This window comes from Euphorbia lathyris, chromosome 4 (genome assembly GCF_963576675.1).
Source record: "Euphorbia lathyris chromosome 4, ddEupLath1.1, whole genome shotgun sequence".
Classification (NCBI taxonomy): domain Eukaryota; kingdom Viridiplantae; phylum Streptophyta; class Magnoliopsida; order Malpighiales; family Euphorbiaceae; genus Euphorbia; species Euphorbia lathyris.
The window spans coordinates 66,802,677-66,830,416 of NC_088913.1; the positions used below are offsets into that span (position 1 = coordinate 66,802,677).

General features: G+C 35.8%; 1 protein-coding gene across 2 annotated transcripts; it reads left to right on the forward strand.

The window, feature by feature from the left end:
• The first annotated feature begins 10,056 nt into the window (after window positions 1-10,056).
• On the forward strand, window positions 10,057-22,101 carry LOC136226859 (uncharacterized). Of its 2 annotated transcripts, none has more exons than XM_066015531.1 (6): window positions 10,057-10,195; window positions 10,455-10,667; window positions 19,880-21,271; window positions 21,379-21,447; window positions 21,544-21,742; window positions 21,864-22,101. In XM_066015531.1, the coding sequence occupies exons 2-6, from the start codon at window positions 10,665-10,667 to the stop codon at window positions 21,932-21,934; spliced, it is 1,734 nt and encodes a 577-aa protein (XP_065871603.1). In that variant the 5' UTR covers window positions 10,057-10,195; window positions 10,455-10,664; the 3' UTR covers window positions 21,935-22,101. The 2 variants fall into 2 exon arrangements, with proteins under 2 accessions (XP_065871603.1, XP_065871604.1); XM_066015532.1 differs by having other exon boundaries at window positions 10,083-10,195; window positions 10,426-10,667.
• The last annotated feature ends 5,639 nt before the right edge of the window (window positions 22,102-27,740 follow it).

Below are 27,740 nucleotides of genomic sequence, written 5' to 3' on the forward strand. Positions count from 1 at the left end.
AACTAGATGGTGAAAGCTCAGAAGATGACGAAGAAGAAGAGGCCAGCGGTCAGGATGACGCTGAGGAAAATGAGGAGACAACCAGTGAGATTGAAGCTGAGCAAGCCAATACTGAGTTGGCTGCTGGAGAAGAACAAGAACATGACCAACACAATGTTGATCAAGTCCATGAGCAAGCTGACCAGCTTGATGCTGAACAAGAAGAAACTTCTCCATCTCACTCAGGAGAATCTATTCAAGCTGACATTCCTCCTCGCAGAAGAAGATTGGTTAAGGCAAGTCAGAAGACAATCAGCGACATTCCTATTCCACAACCAACTCTTCCTGACTTCGTTATTCAGAAGCCAACCCAGGACCCTTCTGCAGTTAAGCTGAAATTTTTCAAAAGACAACCAAACTCTACTACATCGGCATCTATCGAAAAGCAAGCCTCTGTTTCTTCACCAAAGGAACACGCCGACTTGAATGCTTCTGCCAACTCAACAAGTCAAGTTGAGCCGATTACTGTAAATGCTGTTACTCCAAGCATTGTGCTGACTCCAAACATATCTGCTCCCATCAGCACTGACAGTATTCGAATTTCCTCTTCTCCACTCAACATATCTGCCGATCAATCAGTTCTGCCAGAACCTCAAGTGCAGATTGGAACCACACTACCAGTCACTGACCACGTCATTCCTCTAACTCCTCTTCCTACCGATCATACTGATGTCACTGAAGGTTCTTAAAGTTACATAAATGCCACTGAGTCTGGCAAAAGAATAATCGACTCAGTGCAAGCATTGATCAAAGACCTTCAACAAACTACTCCTCCTGCTGCTGGGTATTCAACTATTGAGACTACTCAGCTTTCCCAAGTCACTCAGCTTCTCAACGAAGTTAAGGGATTCAAGGATTTGCTGAATATCATCATTACTTTTCAAGCACAGCAAGCTAAGCAGGATTCCATTGCAAAGCTGGCTGAGATCCAGCTGACAACTGTTCAACACTTAAACACTCTACAACAACAAATTCAGACCCTGTCAGCTGCGAACACACGCTATGCAACTTCTGATGAAGTAAAGATGCTCTTTGCTCAGCTTCACACCGAGCAAATCAAAACCAACGAGCAAATGGCTTCCTATTCTCAGTGCTCAGTGGAGCAAATTGGTGAGGCTGTTCGATTGCTGAATATGAACAAGCAAGAGATGGATACTGACGTTATGAAGCAAAATGAAATGTTGTCCATCACCAAACAAACCTTCAATCACATACGTCACAGCAATGTTTAGCGTCAATACTATGACACCTACTTACTCAAAACATTCCATCAAGTCATTGTTGGTCTGACCGATGCACTTATATGGATAGGCAAAGCTGAAGCCTTCACAGTCAGCATGATCAGCGCTGCTGAGCTTAAAATACCTACCGAGGTCTCAGATAATGGAGTGGCTATTTTTTATGGTGTCAATGAAAGCGCCGATAGACTTAAATCGCTGTCCACAGAACTAACTAGAGCTGTCTTAACCGACACTTTTAGGATTCCTCCTCCCGATGCTGACAAAACGGGGGAGAAAGCATAAGCGAGAACACAGCATGAGTCTAGTTAGTCCAAACAGAAGAAAAAGAAATAGATATAGGCTAACTCAGTATAGGCTAAGTATGTAGTCTTTATGCCTGTCTTAAACTTTTGTTTGTAAACGCTGACTACCTACATTAAATATCAATACTTGCATCTTATGTTCAAACTCTGAGTTATGAATTATTTTTATACGATGTTGTGTATTATGTCATTATGTATCTTCAATTGAATCAGCCTTGTTTAAATGCTTATAAAATTATTGATTGAACCAAATGCTGATAACATGTTTGACATTGACTTATATATAGTCTTATAAAACTCATTGAACAATAAATTACTCAGCGCCCTCTGAATGTTGAAACCTTCCGCTTAACTCTGAGTAAAATAGAATATGTTCCATGAGCTGACCTATATCTGAATACTGACCTTAGACTTACTCGATTATACCTTTAAATATTCTGAGTAAAACTAAGTCATTAGCTCAACCCTTACGGGGGAGTTTACTAAGTTATATTAGGTCAACTATCATGTGGGAGCTCAACACTGAGTTCCTCGCTGAATAGTTTTGCCAACATCAAAATGGGGGAGTTTGTTGAAACACCTTTCCACATAATTTTGATTTGACAAAATTGTTTAAGTATAATTAAAAACATATTCTAAAAACTCTAAGTTTAAATGCTTTGATTTATTCTACTAATGTGTTTGTTCAATGTTGAGTTAAATTGTTTATAAGACATAAGGATTAAAAGGCCCAAGCCTAATACAACAGTCAAAGCCCAAGTCAAACAGTTGAATACAACTCAGCCCGCGTTTGTCAAAACGCTATCGTTATGGACAAAACGCAGCTCAGCGGAAGAAGGATCTAGAAGACCTTCAAGGAACAACTTCGGAACGAAGCTGCTGAGTTGATTCGACAAAGCGTACAAGACAGCAGCTGGCTAAGGAAAACTTCCAGACAAAGTGTTTCCACTTTGGGTAAAGTTCAGACGACACAGTATGCTGTCCAGTTGACTTTACCATAAAAGGAGAGACATTCTGCTGAGCTGACCAAAAGCTGACCGAGGACAGAAGATACTCAAATTTGATTGGCCGAGAGCTCTGAGCAAGTCAGGATGACAACGACAGGAAGCCATTTCCCTCCAACGGTTATTTCGAAATTCGAAATGACCAATGCCTCAAGACATCTCTATAAATAGTGCCATCAGAAGCTTCATTCTACACAGAACTTGATCAAGCCATTACGCTGACCAAATTTCTACGCAAGTTCTGCAAGCAAAAAGCAAAGCAAATCTTACACTACATTTCATATCTTTGTGTAAAAGTCTAGAGTGATTATTCAATCATCTAAGATGTCTTAGCAATCATTGTTTAGGACAAACACTTATCATTTCTAGAGATTAGAAAGGAGAGGCTGAGTACTCGGTTATAGTACTCAGCGAGAGATTAGGATTGAGTAGAGGTATAGAGGAAGGTACTCTTGTTATACTCAGTTGCTAAGATTGTAAAAGGTTTGAGGCTCTACCTTTAAAGAGCTCAGTAGAGGATTCGAAATCTCGGAACGTGTTCCGGGGACAGGACGTAGGCTTAGAAGAAGCCGAACTTGGATAAATCTGCTGAGTAACGTATTTCTTACCTTAAACTCCTTATATATATTGCTTGCTTAAATAACCAAAAAATGACCAAGTAAAGAGGTCAAGCTGAGTTGTGCGCATTGAACATCTGAGCTCAGGAATAGACTTTAAGTGCTATCTCCTGACTCAAGTCAAGAAACTGACCTAGTCACCAGTTGACTAAGCCAGTATCTTACTGATTACTCAGCGTCGCTGTTAAAACCTTTTCTCTTAAGAAAAGAAGTCTGCCCTAAGAATTAAAAAGTTTAAATAGTTCCTAACCCCCCCTTGGAACTATACTTGTAACGTTATAAGGGACCAACATCATTGACATAAAATTAAAACAGAGTGTCCAAATGGTAGTCGAACAACACCTAGACCAGACGGTTGAACGACGCCCGACAGCCGAGCGATGACCGACAGGTCAGGCCCGGGAATGTGGACCCGTGCGAACATGCCAGTCAGCCCGACACTAAAATATTTTGTTACACATTAAAAACAATTACAGAATACTAATTAAATCAATATTAATTATTCCGTACTCCCAAAAATAAATTAGAAATTATAAAAAAATCTCAAATATTCAGACGAGCGTAGTGTGAAAAAATGACACCGAACTGACTCATGGAGACAATCGAACATTTTATCGAGTAAGACAATAAAACATTTTAAATACATAATAACTATATTTTATTATTTGATCTTTAATTTTTTTTATTTAATTAGTTATTAAGTTAACTAGTTTTTTCTATATATTTAAATTTTAAATTCTCCATTTTATATTTCAATTAAATTAAATTACTTTTTTAAAATTCAAATAAAATAAATTACACTCGTAAACTATTAATATTTTCAATGGTCCAAAGTGGTCATTTAAAACTGTTTAACAGTCTTGACTGAAGAACAAACGAAAGCTCTCAAACGACTCATGGAATCGTGCAAAATTTAGCAGTTTGAAATCAAGAGACAAACGGAAACACCCAAATGACTTGAAGGCTCATTGCATGGCGAGACTAGGATTTGATATGAAATGAGAGAAAAATCATGTTACGTGGTTGGGTTAAACAGTGCTCTGATACGAAGTAGAAAATAACAGGCTGAATGATCTTTCCATTAACCTTTCAAGTATTTTTATACAATTTCTGAATTCTATATAAGGCGGGACAACTATATAAGATAAGACAACTAAGGTAAAACTAATATATAAGGAAAGACAACTAAGGTAAAACTAATATATAAGGTAAGACAACTATACAAGTGTAGATACTAGAGTCGAAGGACCTGTGATGAAAACTTTTATAAAACGATCAAGAAATATAACGATTGAAAATGACTAAATCACTGATATAAAATTAAAACGCAGTGCCCAAACGGCAGTCGAACAACATCGAGACCAGACGGTCGAACGACACTCGGCAGTCGAACGACGCCCGATGACCGAGCGGCGACCGACAGGTCAGGTCCGGCAATGTGGAACCGTGCGAACGGGCCAATCAGCTCGGCCCTACAATAATTTTTTACACATTAAAAACAATTACAAATTAGTAATTAAATCAATATTAATTATTCCGTATACCCTAAAATAAATTAGAAATCATAAAAAATCTCAAATATTCAAACGAGCGTATTGTGAAAAAATGACACCGCACAGACGCCTGGAGACCATCGAACATTTTATTGAGTAAGGCCATGGAACATTTTAAATACATTTTATTATTTGATTTTTTATTTATTTAATTAGTTATTAAGTTAACTAGTTTTTTCCATATATTTAAATTTTAAATTCTCCATTTTATATTCCAATTAAATTAAATTACTTTTATAAAAAAAAAAATTAAATTACATTCATAAACTATTAATATTTTCAATGGTCCAATGTGGTCATTTAAAATTGTTTGCAGTCTTGAGTGAAGAATAAACAAAAGCTTCCAAACGACTCATGTGGTCGTACAAAATTTAGCAGTTCTGAATCAAGAGACAAACAGAATCACCCAAACGACTTGAACGCTCCTTACATGGCGAGGCTTGGGTTTGACATGAAAGAAGAGAAAATAATGTTACGTGTTAACCACTACTCTGATACAAAGTAGAAAATAACAGGCTGAATGGTCTTTCAATTAGCCTTTCAAGTATATTTATGTAATTTCTGAATTCTATATGAGGCAGGACAAATAAATAAGGTAACACAACTAAAGTGAAACTAATATATAAGGTAAGACAACTAAGGTAAAACTAATACATAAAGTAAGACCACCATATAAGTGTATACACTACAGTCGGAGGACATGTGATGTTCCATAAAACGATCAAGAAAGATAACGTCTAAAAATAACTGAATCATTGACACAAAATTAAAACGCAGTGCCCAAACGGCAGTCGAACAACACCTAGACCGGATGGTCAAACGACACTCTGCGGTCGAACGGCGCCGGACAACTGAGCGACGACCGACAGGTTTGGCCGAACAATGTGGATCCGTACAAATGGGCCAGTAAACCCGGCACTAAAATAATTTTTTGCACATTAAAAATAATTAGAGAATATTAATTAAATCAATATTAATTATTCCGTACACCTAAAAATAAATTAGAAATTACAGAAAACGACACCGATAGAATGCCTCTAGTCAATCGAACATTTTATCAAGTAAGACAACCGAACATTTTAAATATATTTTATTATTTGATCTTTAAATTTTTTTATTCAATTAGTTATTAAGTTAACTAGTTTTTTCAATATATTTAAATTTTAAATTCTACATTTTATATTTCAATTAAATTAAATTACTTTTATGAAAATAAATAAATAAATTATATTATATTTATAAACTATTAATATTTTCAATGGTCTAAAGTGGTCATTTAAAATTGTTTAGCAGTTTTGAGTCAAGAACAAACGAAAGCTTCCAAACGACTCATGTGGTCCTGTAAAATTTAGCAGTTCGGAATCAAGAGATAAACGGAATCACCCAAACGACTTGAATGCTCATTGCATGGTGAGGCTATGGTTTGATATGAAAGAAGAGAAAATAATGTTAGGTGGTTAGGTTAAACAGTGCTTTGATACGGAGTAGAAAATAACAAGTTGAATGATTTTTCCATTAACCTTTCAAGTATATTTATACAATTTCTGAATTCTATATAAGGCGGGACAACTATATAAGGTAAAACAACTAAGGTAAAACTAATATATAAGATAAGACAACTAAGGTAAAACTAATATATAAGTTAAGACAACCATACAAGTGTTGACACTATAGTCGGATGATCTGTGATGAAAACTTTCGTAAAAGGATCAAGAGACATAACGACTGAATCATTGATACAAAATTAAAACACAGTGGCCAAACGACAGTCGAACAACACCTAGACCTAACTGTTGAACGACACTCGAAGGTCAAACGACGATCCACAGGTCAACTAAAATAATTTTTTACACATTAAAAATTATTACAGAATACTAATTTGTCAATATTAATTATTTTGTAAACCAAAAAATAAATTAGAAATTGTAGGAAAATCTCAATATTCAGTCAAACGTACTGTGAATTTTTGATAGACACATTATTGAACTTTACATTGTTGTAACATTAATAGCAAAATCAATGAAAATCCCTTAAAAAAAAACTAACAAAAGATGGTTTGGGCAAGGGTAAACTATATTATTGATGTTCTTAGTAAAACAAACCCCTAAAACTTCTTATCATTCACTATTGACCTTTCATTTCACACAGATTTTTATTTTTATTTTTATCACGTTAAGCCTGGATGATTATCAAAATCAGTTTTGAATATAAAACTTGGTTAATTAAGTATTATTCATTATATATGCGTTCATTTGTTTTAAACAAATCAGAAACTTTTTATAGGTGTGATATGATTAAACAAAAACTATAAAATCTTATTTCAAACCGTAAAAATTTAATTTCAAATACAGACGAAATGAGTAATTAAATATTCACAGCTAATTAATTTGTACAAATAATTACATGAGGTAAAATAATTATATGATAATAATTTATAATAATATAGATAATTTTTTTTTTTAAATTTTGTAACGAAAGTTGTATAAGTTAACTTTTCGTTAAATTTTTAGCAAATTTTTATCAATTTGGATTTAATGTTATAGTTATATAAAATTCAAAAAGTTTTTATATCAAAAAAACAAAATTTGGAAAACCGTACCATTAGTATAAAAATAAGGTTATAATTCAAGGAGCATAAATGTAATATACTAGTATGCTCTTTTGTCAGTACCACGTCACTTGAGTTTTTGAATTACGTAACATCTTGAAGTTTGAATGGTCCGAAATTCCACCATCGCTTTACTAGAGGCTACACACCATAGAATATCCAAGTCCACGGCTAATTAATATTGGCGGTTATTAAATTTAGATAATATAAAAGTTAGAATTTATTTTAATAAAATTATTTAAGATAAGTGTAAAAATATTTCTGTTAATTTTTAAAATGGTGTAACGTTGGTAGTTAAATAGTAATTTTAGATTTAATGTTTTTAAATTAGATCAATTTGAAAAATAATTCATCAAACTATGTTTTCAGTTATGAATATTGTCATCTACACTTCACATGTAAGTTATTTTATCACTTAATAGTAATAGAGTATAAACTATGTTTTCAGTTATGAATATTGTCATCTACACTTCACATGTAAGTTATTTTATCACTTAATAGTAATAGAGTATAAACATATCATTAAACGTGAAAAAAATTAAAAAAATAAAATTAAAACTATAATGTCTATTGCATGAGTTTAGGGGTGGCAACGAGTACGTACGCGTGGGTATTCGACACTATTCGATCATAAAGAAACTTCCCATACCCTGTATAAAAGAGTATGGAATGGGTATGAGGTCAAAACCATTATCCGTGACGGGTATAGAACGGGTACGAGAATACCCCCAGGGTATCCAATACCTGTTATAAATCTTTCATATATTAAAAAATATTATTATTATTTAGATGTGTGATTAAACCCAACATTTTATTGTTTAACCATTGATTGATACCATTAAACTACTTTATTCTTATTGCTTAAGGTTCAATTTGTTAAATTTTTAGATGGATGATTCATTAAATTTATATTTTATTAAATTTGTAATAACTTTTGTTTTACGTATTGATTCTTAATGGGTAAGGTACCCGCAGGTACCTGCGAATTAAACGGGATGGGTATGAGATGCAAAAAAGTATACCCGTTAGGGTAATGGGACATGTACGAGTAATAAAAAAATAAATGGATAAGAGTTTGATATTGATACTACCAGCGGGTACCCTACATGTTGCCATCCCTATACGAGTTGGATAAAAAATTTCAAAAAATTTCACCGATATTAATCTCCAATTATATTATTAAATCACAGTAAAACGAATTGATATGAAATTGGTGCATAATAAGGAACAAAATATCTGTGTTTTATAATAATGTTTGAAATTGACAAAACTTGGGAATGTTGGGGTAAAATTGCTATTGGTTGCCAACATTAGAGGTAAAATTGCATCATTTTAGACGTTAAAAGTAAAATTAATCGTGGTTTTAAATGTTATGAGTATTTTTACACCTTATCCTAATTTAATTTTAATTCAATAAGTCACTTTGAATATTCTTCGATTATTGTATCATCGAAATTGCTGATGTGATATCTCAACATGACATCAATGCCACTTAGCATATTAAGAAAATGTAACTATACATTGACAATCGATAGAAAACGTGTATTAATTTGTGGTTAAAATTTTAATTAACAATCTTTATTTATTTACTTGTTGTTAACTTTTTTTATTATATCATGACATTGAGATATATGATTAGATATGATCGATTCGAATGGAAAAATAATCGAAAAACGTCCAAAAATTACTTCATTGAATTTTACTCCTAACGTTGATAAGTTGGGTCAATTTCAGACATTATTATAAAATACAGATATTTTGTTTTTTATTCTGCACCAATTACACGTGTGTTGATTCTAATTTTTTTTTTCATATTTTGTATGGTTTAATAATAGAATCAGAAATTAAATTTCTTAAATTCGGTGAAATATTTGAATTTTTTTTTTTGCCAATCTTATACAAAATACAATATATTTTTTTTTATTTTTTTCTCGTTTAATTATATGTTTGTGACCTGGTACTACTTAGTGATAAAATGATGTACATATGAACCGTAGATGACAATATATATGATCGAGAAAGACATTTTGATGAATTATTTCTCAAATTGATCTAACTTGTCAATTTTAGGCCTTGTTTGGACAGTGGTATTTTAAAGTAAAGTAAGATAAGGTAAAGTAAGTGAAGTGTGTTAAATAACTTGTTGTGTTTGGATAGAATGTAAGGTAAGTGATGGTTTAATAATGTAATTGTGTTTAGTTTGATAGTAAGGTAAAACAAGGTAAGGTAATGTTATATATAAAATTACTTTTATATCCAAACAATGTCTTATTTTAAAATAAAACATAGAGGATAATTTTGAAAATGAAAGATCTGTCACCTGTCTACTCTCTAATTTGGAGTGTAAAGAAAATTAGTCAAATTTTACCTCACCTACCCTCATTTACTATTACATTCAATTACACCTCAAAACAAACAAGATTATTTACCATCATTTACCCTCACTTACTTTAAAATATCTCAATCCAAATAAACTATTAGGGATAAAATTGTTATTAGTTATCAATTTTAAGGATAAAATCGTACTATTTTAAATGTTAGGTGTAAAATTGCTCCTATCCCTAAATATTAGCTGTATTTTTCTATCTTATCTCTAATAAAAATAAACTCAAAGTGATTTTATTTAAAAAAATTAAACTGTTATGATCTTTTATAGAAGGTGTCCAAACTTTTGTCAACACAGCTGGCAGCTGGTAATTACCCCCAATTTCACAGTTAAAAATACCAAAAACCAAAGCACTCCCCATATCTAGCTAAAACAAAAAAATTAAAAATACTCTCACTCTGTCTTTCTGTAGGCTTGAATTTCGCCGGCGAGTTCTCCGGCGAAGGTATGATCCCTCGAAACTCTCACCTATGCCTTGATTTCTATGTTTTTCTTCCATTGATATTCCTTTCTATTTCAAATGTATGAAAATGTGTATGGATTTTACAATTCAGAATTCTGTTCCGAGCTCTCTCTCTTTCTCGGAACAGGTGGATAACTTCTTCCTCTTTGATCGTAACTGCATGTTGTTTGTGGTCGGAGTTGATTTTTCATTGGTTTGATTTGAACTGTTAGGTTTAATTTTCCGTTTGTTTCTGGAGCAGAAGGAAGCTTTTGGAGTTCGCTTGGCTGTTGCATGGCTTGAGGAGCTCGACCTTTAACAACGGCTTCTGTGAGTTACGGAGTCTTAAGGAGTACAATTGGTTCCGAGAAAGTTATCAGTTCCGGCTTTAGAGTGTTCGTCGCTGGGAAACGAGTTAAGCAAGCTGGTTTTAGTCGATTCAGTGAGTCCTTGAATTCGGTATCGTTCAAAAATGGTAGGCCTGGAACTCTATCTTGAAGCTTTTTTTTCCTGCAAAGGCTGCCTTAAGTGTCTATTTTATGTGAATACTGTTTGATGATCTTGATGGAAAATAATTAGTCTTCATTATATTTAACATTGTGCTTGTTGATCCCATAATAAGTACGTTGCTTTTTTTGTCCAACCCTTAAATCCTTTTATGTTTAATCATAGATCGAGCTTCAGTTATGGGATTGATGATGGTATTGGTATGCCATTCATGAATCCTTTCTTGGAATTTGTCTACAGTTTGCTTTAACGAATGTTATAAATGCACAAAATAGGTTGGTGGGTGATTATTATATATCTGGATTGGGAGATGTTCAGAGAAACTTGTTTATGGAGCTTTAAGATAATTCCATTGCAATCATGTTTTCACAGTGATTGATTGGATTTGCAAACTGCAAATAGTCGCAATGGGCTACTACAAGGTTATTTTCTTGTTTAAGCTAGGCTTAATGCATATTTAGACCCTTGAACTTGACACGTTTTTCCTATCATCATCCCGAACTTTTAAAATAACGTATCACGCATTTATAGTTACCTTTAAAAACTTATCACTCATATATAGTTGGCTTTAAAAACCTATCATACACTTGTAGTTGTTTATTCGGATCTCCTCCACACAAAATCATTAATCTGTCATCCCATCTGTCAAAGATGATAGATCAACGATTTTGTATGTAGAAGGTCCGAATAAGCCAACTATATATGTGTGATAGGTTTTTAAAGCCAACTATATATGCGTGATAAGTTTTTAAAGGAAACTATAAATGTGTGATAGGTTATTTTAAAAGTTCAGGTGCCAATAGGCAAAACGTGCAAGTTTAAGGGTCTAAATATGCATTAAGCCTAGCTTAAACTTAAAAATAACCTGTCGTAGCCCATAGCGACTATTTGCAGTTTGCAAATCCAATCAATCACTAGGGAAACATGATTGCAATGGAATTATCTTAAAGCTCCATAAATAAGGTTCTCTGAACATCTCCCAATCCAGATAATAGATATATAATAATCACCCACCAGCCTATCTGTGCACTTATAACATTCGTTAAAGCAAACTATAGACAAATTCCAAAAAAGGATTCATGAATGGCATACCAGTACCATCATCAATCCCACAACTGAAGTTCGACCAATGATTAAACATAAAAGGATTTAATGGTTGGACAAAATAGCAACATACTTATTATGGGTTCAACAAGCAGAATGTTAAATATAGTGAAGACTAATTATTTTCCATCAAGATCATCAAACAGCATTCACATAAACAACTATAGAGTTTATAATTTGTTAAGGTGGCTCCAATTGCTCATTGGAGCTTGGAGTGTTATTAGTGCATGCAAGATAATTGAACCTTCCTAGGATTGAATATAATGAAAATTTGGCCTATAATTTGCTTAAGAGTTTGCTTTTGTCAACAGGCATTTTATTGAAACTTTGTAATTTGGCATACTGTAAATGCTACCAACTCAAATTAATTTGAGTGTGCATTACTGTCTAGTTTGTTACCCACCATGCAACAGTTTATGGATACTGATGTGAGATATAATTGAGAAGAAAAGGGAATTGAAACCTTTGTATCATCAACCAACTTGAACAATGACCCACAAACGAGTCAAGAAAAAAAAAAAGCTTGTTCTTCATCCAAAATGGAGTAGAAGAGAACAGACTCTTGAAGCATCCTTTTTCTGAATGCTCCAATGTTTTCCAGTCTAACTCTAACTCCTTTCTCTCGTGGTTAAATTCATGATTCATTTGAAAATCATGGTGTTTTCTTGCCTTTGTCCTTATGTTCGTATCTGGTTTTCCATTACCAATTTAAATACGTCTTAATGATCATTGAGTGAACAAAACCTTAGGAGACAACTTTCGTAGACTTTCTCGTTGATGGACAATTGTCTAAGTAGTAAATGAAAATTTTATCTAGCTTGTCGTTAAAGGCTCCCTAACAATTTAACTACTAATTGTTTTCAATTTAACTGATTTTAAGGGACCTCCAATGATGCCGTCCATGCTCACATTACTAGAAGCATTTTGCATGGGCTGCTAACAAATAATACTTGTATGGCCTGATAGTCTCATTTATTGGAAACATCATATTGCTGCCTCTTAATATTTTCCATAAAGCTAAATCAAAAATTAGTTTGAAATTAAGTCTATGTAGAAATATCATTTTTTTTAAAAGTTGTGCGCAATGCACTTACATTAAACAAAGTAAAATTACATTAAAGACAAAGTAAAACCCTCAACCCACCCCATGTGATTCGAACCCATGACCTCTACAGTCATTTAATTAGTTGACTTATTGCTCCTATGTTTATTCTTTATTCTTTTTGATATTTGTGTTGAATATCAATATTCCTTAAAACAGTTTTAATACATGCTCTATTCCTTAACATGCTCCCCGGACCCTCGCTCAGCGGGGACGCGTAATGCGACCGGGCCGCCAAAAAAAAAAAAAAAAAAAATGATTTTCCGTTTTTATACAACTTTGAATTACTGTATTTCTTCCCTTTTTACTACATAATATATATTTATTAAACATAGCTAGAGTTAGAAAGAAAAACGTTCTACTAGATTGGCTTTTTTGTACTGGAATGGATTTAGTAAAAGCAATAATTATCCTCAATAAAAAATTGCTCAAATTGCAAACTTTAGTTCCATTTCTAATTAAACTAGGTCAAATGATAATACAATAGTTTATTTTTTTATTTTCTTACATAATTTTTTTTAAAGGAATTGAGAGGTTATTGTATTAATTTCTAGCATTGCTAGAAGTAGTTCTTAAATTTTTAACTGAGAATATAAAGATAGAAATGATCAACTTTCTAAATATAATATCTTTGATATGACAAACGGATTTAATGCAGTCACAAGACCTTTAGCCTTCGTTATCAATCCTTCAACATAGTAAGCAACTGCTAAACATACATACCCTACATCAAATGGGACTCCTTGGTTCTCCAAGTTAAAAGTTGTGTGATCAAACTGGTGTTCTTTTATTCATTTGAGGAAAATGTTGTGTGAGAATGTATGAACATATTCTAACATGTAAATACACCTTTGATTGTTGAACTGAGAAAAAGGTACTTCATTGTCATTGCAACTTTAGTTCTCTCTCTTAGACACTTCCCCTCTTTACTTTGAATCGTCCTAATCATTTCTCTTGTTAGGGTCTGCTGAATCTGTCTTTACTAACTCCAAAACTTTCATAATTACTGCTAGAATTGTTAAGTTAGTGAAAAGTTTGGTGGAATTTAGGCATTTTCTATGCATAAGTAAATTTGTTGAAAGCTTTATGTGGAGCTTTACAACTTTATAAGTTGTACTTTTCGCAGCCCTAATATCAATCTTTTGTTGGCTAAGCTTTCTCAACAACAATTTATGAAGAATTGTATCTCCAAAAAACTTTTAAGTAATTTAAGGTTTCATGTGTCTTGAGCTAAAGCAATTTCTAGATATATGGTGCATGAAAGTAGAGAGGTAGATCTGAGCATGATTAATGATGTTTATTGCCTTGCAAATCCAAAGTGGTAGGTACAAGTGACATAGGAATTTACAAAAGCAGGCTAGTCTATACAATAGAGAACTATAAAAAGAATCGACAATCAAGTGCATATATTGAACAAATACTCTTTGTTTATGTGAGTTGATGCTTATTTCATAAAAGAGTTGTTGATTTGCATGAAAGCAATGGTGAATTCTCTAAATAAAAGAACTCATTTTATGAGAAGAAAACTTTTAATCAAAGAAGTTACACTTTCATTGATTGAAGTTCCGTAGATCAGAAATACAAAGATGGCTAGAGAATCTTTCTCCTCCTTTAGAATCTTTTGTTTCTTTTATTGAGTACCCAAATATTGACCTTAAGGACCAACAATCCTCTTCCATATTCGTAAAAGTTCCTTTTCAAGCTTAATAAACCTCATTCTTCCACAACAACAACAACAACAACAAAGCCTTAGTCCCGAAATGATTCGGGGTCGGCTAACATGAACCATCATATAAAACCGTGAAAGTCAAGTCGTGTCAGCGACACAGATTCGCTCCCTCCAATCCGTCCTATCCACTACCATATTTTCCTCAATTCCCAGTAAACTCATATCACTCTCGATCACCCTCCTCCAAGTTTGCTTAGGTCTTCCCCTACCCCTCACCACTACATCCCTTTGCCACTCTTCGGTTCTCCTAACCGGCGCATCAAGCGCTCTACGTCTCACATGGCCAAACCACCTTAGTCGGTTTTCTCTCATTTTATTCTCAATAGATGTGACCCCTACTTTTGTCCTAATTATTTCATTACGCACCCGGTCCTTTCTCGTATGACCACACATCCATCTCAACATACGCATCTCCGCCACCGACATCTTATGGATGTGGCAGTGTTTCACTGCCCAACACTCCGTACCATATAACAATGCTGGTCTAATTGCCGTCCGGTAGAATTTTCCCTTCAATCTATTAGGCATGCCGGGATCACAAAGGAAACCCGTAGCACTCTTCCACTTCGACCAACCAGCTTTAATCCTATGAGCAACATCTCCATGAAAGAAAATTCTCATCTATAATGCTTTACTATTAACCTATCCAATTACTTAACAACAAGATATGTCTCATTCTTATGGTTATGCTTTTCAAATATCAATCCGCTAGTTGCTTTCCATTTATAGAAACATACCTTAGATGATTTCTTATCATTTCAAGTTTACCACCATGTAAAATTAAGTTTCTTATCAAAGTTGGAATTAATTGTTAATCTCGTAAGGACTCAAGATTTAAGTATATGAAGTTAGGCTCAAGGTCTTATGTTATGATCATGAAATTCTAGATTGGGATTTTCTCAATCTCTTGGGTAGGATGGTATCCTAATTTGCTTTTAGAACATTAGCTGATAAAATAAAGGTTAAATAATTTATTAGTCCTTACATTTTTATCTAACGTACTGTTTAGTCCTCATATTTTAAAAATATACCATTTAGTCTTTAACTTTTATTCTATTCAATAGTTTAGTCCCTCAAATATTTGAATTACGAGGACTAAACAATGTATTATTAATTACGAGGACTAAACCGTGTGTTAGGTAAAAATGTAGGGACTAATAAACTATTTACCCTAAAATAAACATATTCATCATCAAAACACGGTTTCACATCAAGGCTAACTTGTTTGAGGTAAAACTAAATATTCATGAATTTTGTATTTAATTTGAAAAAAGTTAGAAAAGCAAAAAAAAAGTGGATTCAACTTTAGTAGAACTCGGGGTCCTCCTCGAGCATAAATTACCGTGGTCCCTACAAAGAAGCAATTGATTTGGAATTAGAATGGAAAGAGTAGAGTGAAAGTATGACAAGGTTTCCATAACCTTCAAAGTTACCAGAACCGAATAAGTTGTAGTTGGCCTATTCTCTTGTTTTATAAGCTAGGGCTAAGGTTGAGCAAGCTTGCTTCCATCCTGTTATTCTATAATCTATCATATCAAGCCAATACATAGTGTAGAAAAATCAAGTAGTACTCATGAGATCTTTTTGTCAGAACATAAGCCCATGATGGCAAAAAGCCTTCTTTTCCCAAATCTCATTTGATTTCGAACCGTAAGAAGAAATGAAGCAAGGACTTGGTTCTCCAAGCAAAGTAATCTTGTTGTTGCCGCTATAGTTATCAAAGGTGCGCCTTAGGCTCAAAGGTGCTAGGCTCCAATCATGTGGCTTGAGAAGCCAAGCCTTGCCGGAGGTACGCCTAGGCGCAAATTTAGAAGCTACACAATGTATTTTAGGGTCCAAATTAAAAATAGGATTTTAACCTCAGCCTTTTCCTATCTATATGATCTAGGTTAAAATCAAATTAGAATGAAATGAATAAATAAAAAAAGGAAGGCTTAATGCTTCTCCAGCCCCCTTAACTTGTCTAAATTGGTCATTTTACCCCTCCAACTCATCGAATGTCCTATTTACCCCCCTTAACTCCATAAAAATGGTATTTCTCACCCCCTTAACTTGTCCAAATTTGTCATTTTACCCCTTCTCAACTCATCGAATATCTTATTTACCCCCTTAACTCTATAAAAGTGGTATTTCTCACCACTTATGATCTTATTTACCCTCTTAACTCCATAAAAATGGTATTTCTTATCCCTTTATAGTAGTAAAAAAAGTTGAAAAGAGAAAGAACGAATAAAAAATACAAATAACAAGAACATTAATATAAATAAGTTAAATACATTATATGTAGAGATAATGTACCAAAATAGGCCTATGATTTTTAGGAAAGTATCAATTTAGGTTCCACTTACAAAATAGCATAAATATAGGTTTAACGTTTAAAAGATGTTATCAATTTAGGCTTCGATAACAGAGGTGAAAAATACCACCTTTATGGAGTTAAGGGGGTAAATAGAACATTCTATAAGTTGGGGGGATAAATGGACAAGTTGAGGGGGTGAGAAATACCACTTTTATGGAGTTAAGGGGGGTAAATAGGACATTCGATGAGTTGAGGGGGTAAAACGACCAATTTGGACAAGTTAAGGGGGCTGGGGAAGCATTAGGCCAAAAAGGAAAGAAGATTTGGTCGACAGAAATAACACAAAGAATGACAGAAAGAACGCCGCTCCATTTGAAGAGTTTAGAATTGTTAATTGTTGTTATTCATTATTTTATATATTATTTTTCTGTAATGCACACCATGTTTCGCTCTGGCGCGCGCCTAGGTTACCGCTACAGTCAAAAGAGTCGCATAAGAGATAAATTACCAAGCTAGAAAATGTCTTCGAGCTAACTTCTATCAAGGAGAAGCTCGTTTAAAAAAAAAAAAAAAAAGAAAAACTTTCTTTGTCTTATTTTCCATAGAAGATCTCAGTAGTGGTTTTATTTGACCACCTTCAACATTTTCTGCTAGCATAAGCATTAATAAAAACAAAAGACTAGAAGATGGGAGATTTCTTCATTACTTGATACCCTTATTTTTCTTTTGTTCTTGTACATTAGATATGGAACATTGGATTTTGGATGTTATGAAGCATTCTATTTTTTTTTTGTCCTAGTGTAAACTTGCTATTAACTTCTAATTAAACTCACCCTAAGAAAATCTTAGAGATCCATTCAGAGATAGAATTTGTTGCACATTAGGGGGTGTAATGATCTATTTAAGGATATAATTTGTTGTGCATTCAATTTGATTAACATTTACCATATTACCTTTGCAAATTACTTTTTTTTCCCTCATTCTTCTACTGTATTTGCAAACATTGCTGTGTCCATGCGTTGTTATTCTTTCCATAGAAGCATAATAAACAGCCTGACACCTTTGCAACTTAATTAGAATTAATTAGCTTCGGGATCTTGATTCTGTGATTAATCATTGTTGATAGGTCTAATAGAAATGTGAAACTCTCATGGTATATGGTAATTACTCTGCTATGAATGAAGTGTCATAGTCAAGGAAGTAGTGAGATTACCTTGCCTTCTAAGTAGAACATTGCAAACTTTTTACTTGAGTTGTGACTTGGTATCATACTATTACTCAAGAGGATAACAGTCTGGGTGAAAACAACAGCTTAGGTCTGAAATCGTCCAGAAATAGGATCTACAATATTGATAAAACAATATAGGCAGACCAGACTGTAGTCGAAGTTTTTTTAGTCATGCGAAAACAAAATTAAGTTCGTTATAAGTAATTAGGTTCAGGTGCGACAATCTTATCACTAAAATCCTGTTTGCAATAACCTCTTTTTGTCCATGCATATATCTGACAAACACCATAGTTTATCTATTCTTCTTGTTACCAATGTTAACCAGCTACGTGTAGTTGTGTTCATATAAGGTCAAAGTAGATGAAAAACCATTTCGTAGGTGACTGTTTTCAATTTAGATCATGGAGTTAGGCTGTGCCAAAGTCTTTTCATTGAACTGTACTTTTAATTTTGGATGAAACTATTGTCTGCATTAGGTATGCTGAATGGACTAGTATAACTATACAGCATGGGAGCAGGCAAGAACAAATTAAATATTGAACTGTTGGAGCTTGCTCAGTGAGTATAAGCTTGTTTTCAAGCTTGGGTTGAGCATATCCTACTTTCTTCTGCCTTGGCTCCATCATATTCTTGTAAATGCTCAAATGCAAAGATCTCTCTGTCAACTGGATCTACTAACAGCAAGGATACACAAAGTGGGTTCAGTGTGCAATGATAATCTCTTTTCTGAGGAGCTCCAATTGTGATGAAAATGTGGAGTACAAAACTGTGGAAGATGTATCCCAAGGGGCAGGAGGAAATAAATTTTCTTTTTGAATGTGTCATTTGGATCGCGCCCTGAGCAGAAACTAGATTGCATTTAATTGATTTGATGTCAATTACCTAGGCATGCGAATACCCTTTTCACACACTAACACTTTTGATGCTGATGTTTTATTAACAGTTAACCTAACTGGTCCAGATGACAGTATACTGTCATGTGTCAATTTTAATTCCTAGATCTGTTGTCACTGGATATCTACTGTTATGTTAGGTTATGTTATTGTTTGCTTTTGCTGATTTTGATCCTTTCATGCCATATCTACTTTTTGATTTATTTGAGCATTTAAGAAGTTTCTGCTTATCGATTATGGCTAGCATGGTAAGTAATGCATTTCCAAATTAAAATAAAATGTGAAACGTCATCCACAATCGTACTGAAAAAGGAAGTCTTGATTAATGCGAGGAAAAGGTTTCCCATCAGATTCTTGGAATCTTTAAAAGTCATGTATGACAAATTTTTGTCGATTTTGCTTTGAATGCTGTTAGAGATTTCATTTTTTTTTTTTTTTAAAAAAAAAAAAAATCTGAACGCATTTGTGCTTCATTCTGTCCGATAAGTTAGCAATTAAAAACCCGTAACTTTCTTTTGATCTTTGGGGATTGTAAAGCATATGAAAACATTGATGTGTTAACCTAGTACAGGATTCTGCGTGTCATACGGATAAACAAAAAAAAGTTTTTGTTGGAGTTGCTATCTACCTATTTCCACCTTAAAAGTTTGTTGGCATTTGAAATAGCAAGAACATATTGTTTCATATTCCTCACAATCATCTTTTCCTTGTTCTTATAGATAGTTGGAGTTTGAATTATCAGTTTCAGTTCTTAGTCACTTTTATTTATTTAAAATCATAATTTATATAGCATTAAACATGTTCTATATGATCTTTTTGTTGTAGTCTTTCCAACACAAGAGTTTTTGGATGCCGAGAGATGCTGGATGTTTAACTGATGGAGAGATAGTTTATGATGGTTCCTCAAGAATGGAACCAAAGCGCAGTCATCAGTGGTTTATGGATACGACTGGACCAGAATTGTTCAGCAACAAAAAGCAAGCAATTGAAGCTTCTAGTAACAGCCCAGCTTTGGGATCTTCTCAAATTAATGTTTCTCCATGGCATAATGCTTCCAGTTTTCAGTCAGTTTCAGGGCAATTCAGTGACCGCCTATTTGGGTCTGAGGCTGTGCGGACAGGCAATATGCATGATAGAAACCTTACTTCTGATGCTAGGGGAAAGATGAGCATGAATATGGGAAGAAGAAAGGATTTCGATGATCAATATGGTTCCAATTCTTCAATGGGGTTGTCCATGTCTAACTCCATAGATGATCCCTCAGATGGTATTAGTTTTGGAGGAATTAGAAAAGTTAGAGTGAATCAAGTTAGGGACTCCAATGATGAAATTCCTGCGTCCTTAGAGCTTTCCTATGGTCGAGGTGATAACAATGTGATTTCAATGGGTGCTTCCTATAACAAGGGTGATATTGGTGCCATATCTTTGGGCCCAACCTATAACGACAGGGAAAAGAATACCATTGGAGGTGACATTTTCATTTCAATGGGCCACCCTTTTAACAAGGATAGTGAAAATTTCATGTCAATTGGTCATGATTTTGGCAAGGGAGAGGACAATATCTTATCAATGGGTCAGCCCTTTGACAAGGAGGATGCCAACTTTATAACAATAGGCTCATCATATGAAAAGGAAGACAACGATGTCACGTTGCTGAATCCTTCCTTTAGCAAGGGACATGAAAATTTCATTTCAATTGGCCCTACATATGATAAACCAAATGAGAACTTCATTTCTATGGGTGCCTCCTATAGCAAGGGAGATGATAGTATCATATCAGTTGGTCCTACTTATGGCAACACAGATTTGAACATCACAGCCATGTGTTCTGCCCAGGACAAAGGAGATTCGGATATTCTTACTGTGGGTCACAATTACAACAAAGATGAGAGCAATACCATATCATTTGAAGGCTTTCATGATGATTCTGAGTCAAATCTTTCTGGCAATATTATTAGTGCCTATGATGTGTTAGTGGGTAATCAGAACTTGGCTCAAACTTCAGAAGGCCAAAAAGATATTGTTCAGTCAAATACAGATTCAATTGCCAGTAATGCCTCAAAAGGTAATTCAAAAACTGATGTGTCCGCCAAGAATAAAGATGCAAAGAGAGCTAAGAAGGTTCCTCCTAACAACTTTCCTTCAAATGTCAAAAGTTTGTTATCAACTGGCATGCTAGATGGGGTTCCTGTGAAATATGTTTCATGGTCAAGGGAGGTGAGGTTCATTTATTATGAGAAACTCGTATTTTTTTCAGAAAATATGCATTATTTTACTGACTAAGTTTATTTCTTTCAAAATGCCTTGATCTTATTGTGTGGCAGAAAAACGTTCATGGAATCATAAAAAACACCGGTTATCTATGTGGGTGCCAGGAGTGCAACTTCTCCAAGGTAAATTAGTTTATAGTAGTAACTGTCTGCATTTTTGTAGGACACTGATCTAAGTATGTTGATAACATGTTTCCTGACATAAGATGCATTGCGCAGGCTGTGAATGCTTATGAATTTGAGCGTCATGCTAACTGCAAGACCAAGCACCCCAATAATCACATTTACTTTGAGAATGGAAAGACTATCTATGCAGTTGTTCAAGAGCTAAAGAACACTCCACAGGAGATGCTGTTTGATGCAATCCAAAGTGTGACCGGGTCTCAAATTAATCAGAAGAATTTCCGTAGCTGGAAAGGTAATGTATTAATAGATTATTTCATTAGGCTTGAATTACAGGTGTATGAAATATTCAATACTCTCTCACAAAATTCTGTCGTTCTATTTATTGATTTATTTTTTGATATTCTTCTTATTAGCGTCATATCAAGCTGCCACCCGTGAACTTCAGCGCATTTATGGAAAGGATGAAATTCCAATAGCATCTTGAGTTGAAGATCTTAGTCCCGGAATATGTGAAGTGGTATATTCTGTGTATACCGGCATATATTTATGGTAATTTAGTGACTTGTTTTGGGGGTTATAATAACATTAAAGAGACCACATGGTTGTTTAGATATTTACCCTCTAAAATAATTTCAAGTTTGATTTGGACAATTATATCTTTCAAAGTTAAGAGTTTGCTGTCAATTTTTTCCGTGTTCATGCATGAAATGACACTAGAGGTATTGCTTCTCTATGTTAAGAAGACATACCTCTTTCACTGAAAGGAAGGAAAAGGCTACAGCCTGAATAAATGAATGCTTAATTAAACATGAAAACTTCGCCAGTGCTTATTTGCACATGGTCGGTAGCTCAAATGAATTTTGCAGGGATATCAACAAATTTCAAAGTGAGTCTGGGATTCCATGGACAGGAAAACTTGTATTTCACAGTAAAAGATTGCTTGTTGAGAGGTCCAAACTGGATGCTATCTATGTTTATTGTCTATATTTGCTCTAGTTAACTTTGATACATGCAAAACTGTGACCGAACATTATGGGAAATGTTCGCATTTATGTCAGGACAAGTCTCAGCTCAATCATGCTGTAGATAAAAGTTCTGTGCTAACTGCTAATCTATTGTTGCTTTCTTGATACTTCAGCTTGGGGAAGATCCTGCAACTGTGGTTACTTTACCAATTAATGGGATGGAATTAGGAGTTCTTTTAATTTGTTTTTTTTATTTCCTTTCCGAAGCAAGAATATATGGAAATGTCGTAATATAGCGTGTTGCTATTTTAGTTTATCAATCTGTTCCAGATTGTCCAGCTTGATTTGCCTACTTCTACCTCATACCATGGCATTAGCCGCCAGATATTAGGATTGGTGCGAGTCTGTAAGATATCGAACTATATAATTCGTGTTCATTTGATTCTGATATGAATTCAAATGAACACGAATTATATAGTTCGATATCTTACGGACTTGTATCAAGACATGAAGGATTAGAAGCACTCAGACAAGACTTTTCGGGTTTTAGCTTGCACTTGCACAGGAGAGTATCTTAAACATCTTTAGGAAAACATTTCTTCTCAAGTGCATCAAACCTTGCATCAAGTTAGAATGGTGCTGTGGTAGAAGCTGATTACCTCTTTCGTATATATCATTATAGAACTATGAGAGGCCTTAGTTTATGGTTATTGCATTTGTGATCAGCTAGGGTTGTTAATCTAGTGAATGTGTTCATGAACTATTTAAATTCAATTCCACATCGAGAAAGGCAGAATGATATTTTTTTATTAGAGATATTTAGTATTATTTACTGTTTATAGAATTTATTGTATTTACACAACAGTTAGAAAGTTAGACAGAATTAGAGTTTCACTGAAACGTGAACTGTGTTATGTATATATATCATTTTACTCATCAATAACAATCACTGAGAATCATATCATTTCATGGTATCAGAGCTTAAACCTAACTCTTCTTCCCTCACCTAAAATTCCGAAATCTTCCTCTTCCTTCTAAACCCTAAATTCCGCCGACCGAAAACCCTAAAATCACCCTATCGCTGCTGACCCCTCCTCCTTCCGCAGCCATGACAAACAGTTCGGCCACCTCTAACACAAACAACACAGCCAATTCCAACATCGAACCCCCCCCCCCCCCCCCAATGACAACCACACCTCGAATCATCCCTCTCTGTCCGTTTCCAACATATCGACATTCGTCAAAATCACCCTGGATATTGAAAAAGGTAATTATCCAACCTGGGCAGCTCTATTCAAGCTTCATGCCAAAGCATACCAAGTCCTAGACCACATTATTCCTCCATCTGAAACCCTAGCTACCTCCCTCAAAGCCCGAAACCCTTACCTATGGTCCCGTATTGATGCTGTTGTTCTTCAATGGATATACAACACAATATCTCTCGATCTGCTTCATACCATCATTGAGGAGGATTTCACTGCAGCCAAGGCATGGACTAGTCTACAGGACATATTCTCAGATAACAAAAACTCCCGTGCTCTTTTTCTACAACATGAATTCTCCAAAACCAAGCTAGAAAATTTCTCCGACATTTCATCCTACTGTCAAAACCTAAAATCCTTATCTGACCAACTTTCGAACGTGGACTGCCCTGTTACCAACGATCAGATAGTTCTGCAGCTTATATCTGGTCTCACTGATGCCTATGACACCATCGGCACACAGATTCGCCATGGGGACCCCCTCCCTCCCTTTCAAAAAGCCCGATCCATGCTTATTCTAGAGGAAACAGCCCGTGCACGCAAAGCTATCCCAACATCGGATACCGTCGCCCTAACTGCCGCCTCCGCTGACTCCACCGTCACTCAGTCGCATTTTCCCCCTACCCGACCGCCGCATCAGCGCCCATATTCCTCTCATCGCGGCGGCCAGTATGGTCGGAATAATCGCGGCCGCGGAGGTAGATACCACCAATGGAATGCCGCACAATCAAGCTACCGCCCTTCTGCCTATATGCCTTGGGCGCCTCAATATTCATGGATGCCTCAACAGCCGTGGGCCACCCCACCTTGCCCCTTTCCGATAAACAATTGGCAGCCAAACTACTCATCAGGACAGTCGACATCTCAACCTGGAATTCTTGGTCCGCGGCCGACCACACACCAGGCACATGTCAACATGCGTTCTCCTTCATATGCTCTGACTGACATAGCAGAAGCCATGCACACCATGTCAATCACACCACCTCCTGATCAATGGCATATGGACACAGGAGCCACGTCACACATGACAGCTCAAAAAGGTACACTTACGTCTTATCTTAATTCGAGCTTCAATGGTAATATTGTTGTTGGTAATGGTACTTGTGTCCCAATTTGTGGATCTGGCAATACGCAATTGGACACCAAACCCTACCCTTTAAAATTAAATGATGTCTTACATGCTCCCCAACTCATCAAAAATCTTATTTCTGTCCGTAAATTTACCAAAGATAACCATGTTTCTGTTGAATTTGATCCTTTGGGTTTTTCTGTGAAGGATATCCAGACGGGAACACCTATCATGAGGTGTAACAGTCAAGGGGACCTCTATCTAGTCACTTCTAGTCCTTCCGTGTCTTTGTCTTCTCATTCCGCGTTTACTGCATTATCCTCTGATGTCTGGCATAGTCGTTTAGGTCATCCAGGACCTCCTATTTTGAGTGTCTTGCAGAATAAAAATCTGATTTCTTGTAATAGGATTAAGGATATTTCTGTTTGTTCTTCTTGCATTAATGGAAAACAAGTCAAATTACCATTTCAGTCCTCGTACAATGTTGCATGTATGCCTTTTGATTTAATTCATAGTGATCTTTGGACATTTCCTACTTTAAGTTCTAGTGGTCATCGATACTATGTATTATTCCTTGACAGTTATACCAATTTCTTGTGGACGTTTCCTTTAGCAAATAAATCACAAGTATTTTCTGTTTTCCTTACCTTCAGCTCATATGTCCACACTCAATTTGAACGAAAAATTAAAGTTTTTCAATGTGACAATGGCGGTGAATTTAACAATCACTCCTTCCGCCAGTTTTGCAATGATCATGGAATGCAATTTCGTTTTTCATGCCCATACACATCCCCTCAAAACGGTAAATCCGAACGCACCATCCGAAAACCATAAATAATATCATTCGTACCGTCATGAACCATGCATCAATTCCATATAAATTTTGGCATCATGCCCTTGCACTTGCAACATATCTGTTAAATATTTACCCTCACAAAGTTCTAGGCTATAACTCTCCTACCAAAATTCTGTATCAAAAAGATCCCACCTACTCTCATCTACGTGTGTTCGGTTGCCTCTGTTTTCCTCTCATTCCATCCACATCTCGTCATAAACTTGAAGCTCGATCCTCTCCATGTGTGTTTTTCGGCTATCCGTCGAATGATAGAGGATATATATGCTTTAATCCTGTAACAAACCAGTTCGTCATATCCCGTCACGTTGTGTTTAATGAGTCAATTTATCCATTCTCGTTAACATCAGCGCCAAGTACTTCTATTCCTGAAAATACTACGAATGACACTGGATTCATAATTCATCCTCCATCTCCCACATCGAGTCAGTCACCGTCCGACCCACAATCACCCCGCGTCGCGTCCCGTCCTGTTCGTGTCGTCCTGTCGTCTCCCCGTGTTTCGTCCGTCGAGTCGTCCAAATCACCATCGTCCGAGTCCACGAAATCCGTTGCGTCAACATCGCCAGCGTCGTCTCCTTCCGTCCCGTCGCCCGTTTCGTATGGTTCTAACCCGTCGTCTCCCTTATCATCTCGTATCGAGTCTTCTACTCTCCTGTCCTCCCCTTCATCGCATACCAATATTACCTCTCCTGCCTTACCTTGCATTACCCCTGATCCTAATCCCCTAGCCACGAACAACTCCCTGCCCAATCCAAATAACCATAATATGACTACCCGCGCCAAACACGGCATTCACAAGCCATGTCGAATGCTCAATTTGTCTGCCTCTGCACCTAGCACTATATCCCCTATTCCCAAATCACCGATTCTTGCATTAAGTGATCCAAATTGGACACAAGCCATGACTGATGAGTTTGAGGCTCTTATTGAAAATAAGATGTGGGTACTCGTACCCCGTCCACATAATGCTAATGTTATTCGTAGTTGGTGGATTTTCAGGCACATGACTAAGTCAGATGGTTCATTTGAAAAGTATAAAGCAAGACTGGTTGGCAATGGATCTGGACAGCTGGCTGGTATCGATTGTGGTGAAACGTTCAGTCCTGTGGTCAAACCAACGACCATCCGTACTGTCCTTAGCATTGCTTTGTCAAAACAGTGGAATATCCGTCAATTGGATGTCAAAAATGCCTTCCTACATGGTAATCTTAATAAAACAGTGTATATGCATCAACCGTTGGGCTTCCGTGATCCCCACTATCCTGATCATGTGTGTCTGCTTCAGAAATCTCTATATGGCTTAAAGCAAGCTCCTCGGGCCTGGTACCACAGGTTCGCTACATTCGTTACCACAATGGGATTCACCAATAGCATTTCTGACAATTCTCTGTTCATTCTTCAGCAAGGCACAGACACAGCTTATATCCTTCTTTATGTTGATGATATTGTACTTGTCACCTCCTCTGATACACTTCAGTCGTCGATCCTTTCTCAATTGAACTCCGAATTTGCAATGAAAGACTTGGGGCCTCTTCACTACTTCTTGGGCATTTCAGTTAGACAATCACCGGGTTCCCTCTTCTTATCTCAAAAGAAGTACGCCTCAGAAATTATTGCCAAAGCTGGTCTCGGCTCCTGCAATCCTGCTAATACTCCGGTTAACACAAAACAGAAACTCAGCATCTCATCAGGATCTGCTTATCACAATCCCACGGAATACAGACAGTTGGCAGGTGCCCTTTAATACCTCACTCTCACCAGACCGGACATCTCCTATGCAGTTCAGCAAATTTGTCTGTTCATGCACGACCCCAAGACATCCCACATGGCAGCTCTTAAATGCATTCTTCGGTATGTACAGGGTACTCTTGATCTTGGTCTCACCTTATTTGCTTCCTCTCCGTGTCAGTTGATTTCTTACACCGATGCCGACTGGGCTGGGTGCCCCGACACTCGTCGCTCCACTTCCGGGTATTGTGTTTTTCTTGGAGATAACCTCCTTTCTTGGTCAGCAAAATGACAGCCCACGCTGTCCCGGTCCAGCGCCGAAGCAGAGTATCGTGGAGTGGCTAATGTAGTGTCCGAAACCTGCTGGATTTGCAACCTTCTACTTGAGCTCGGGTATCCGATACAGAAAT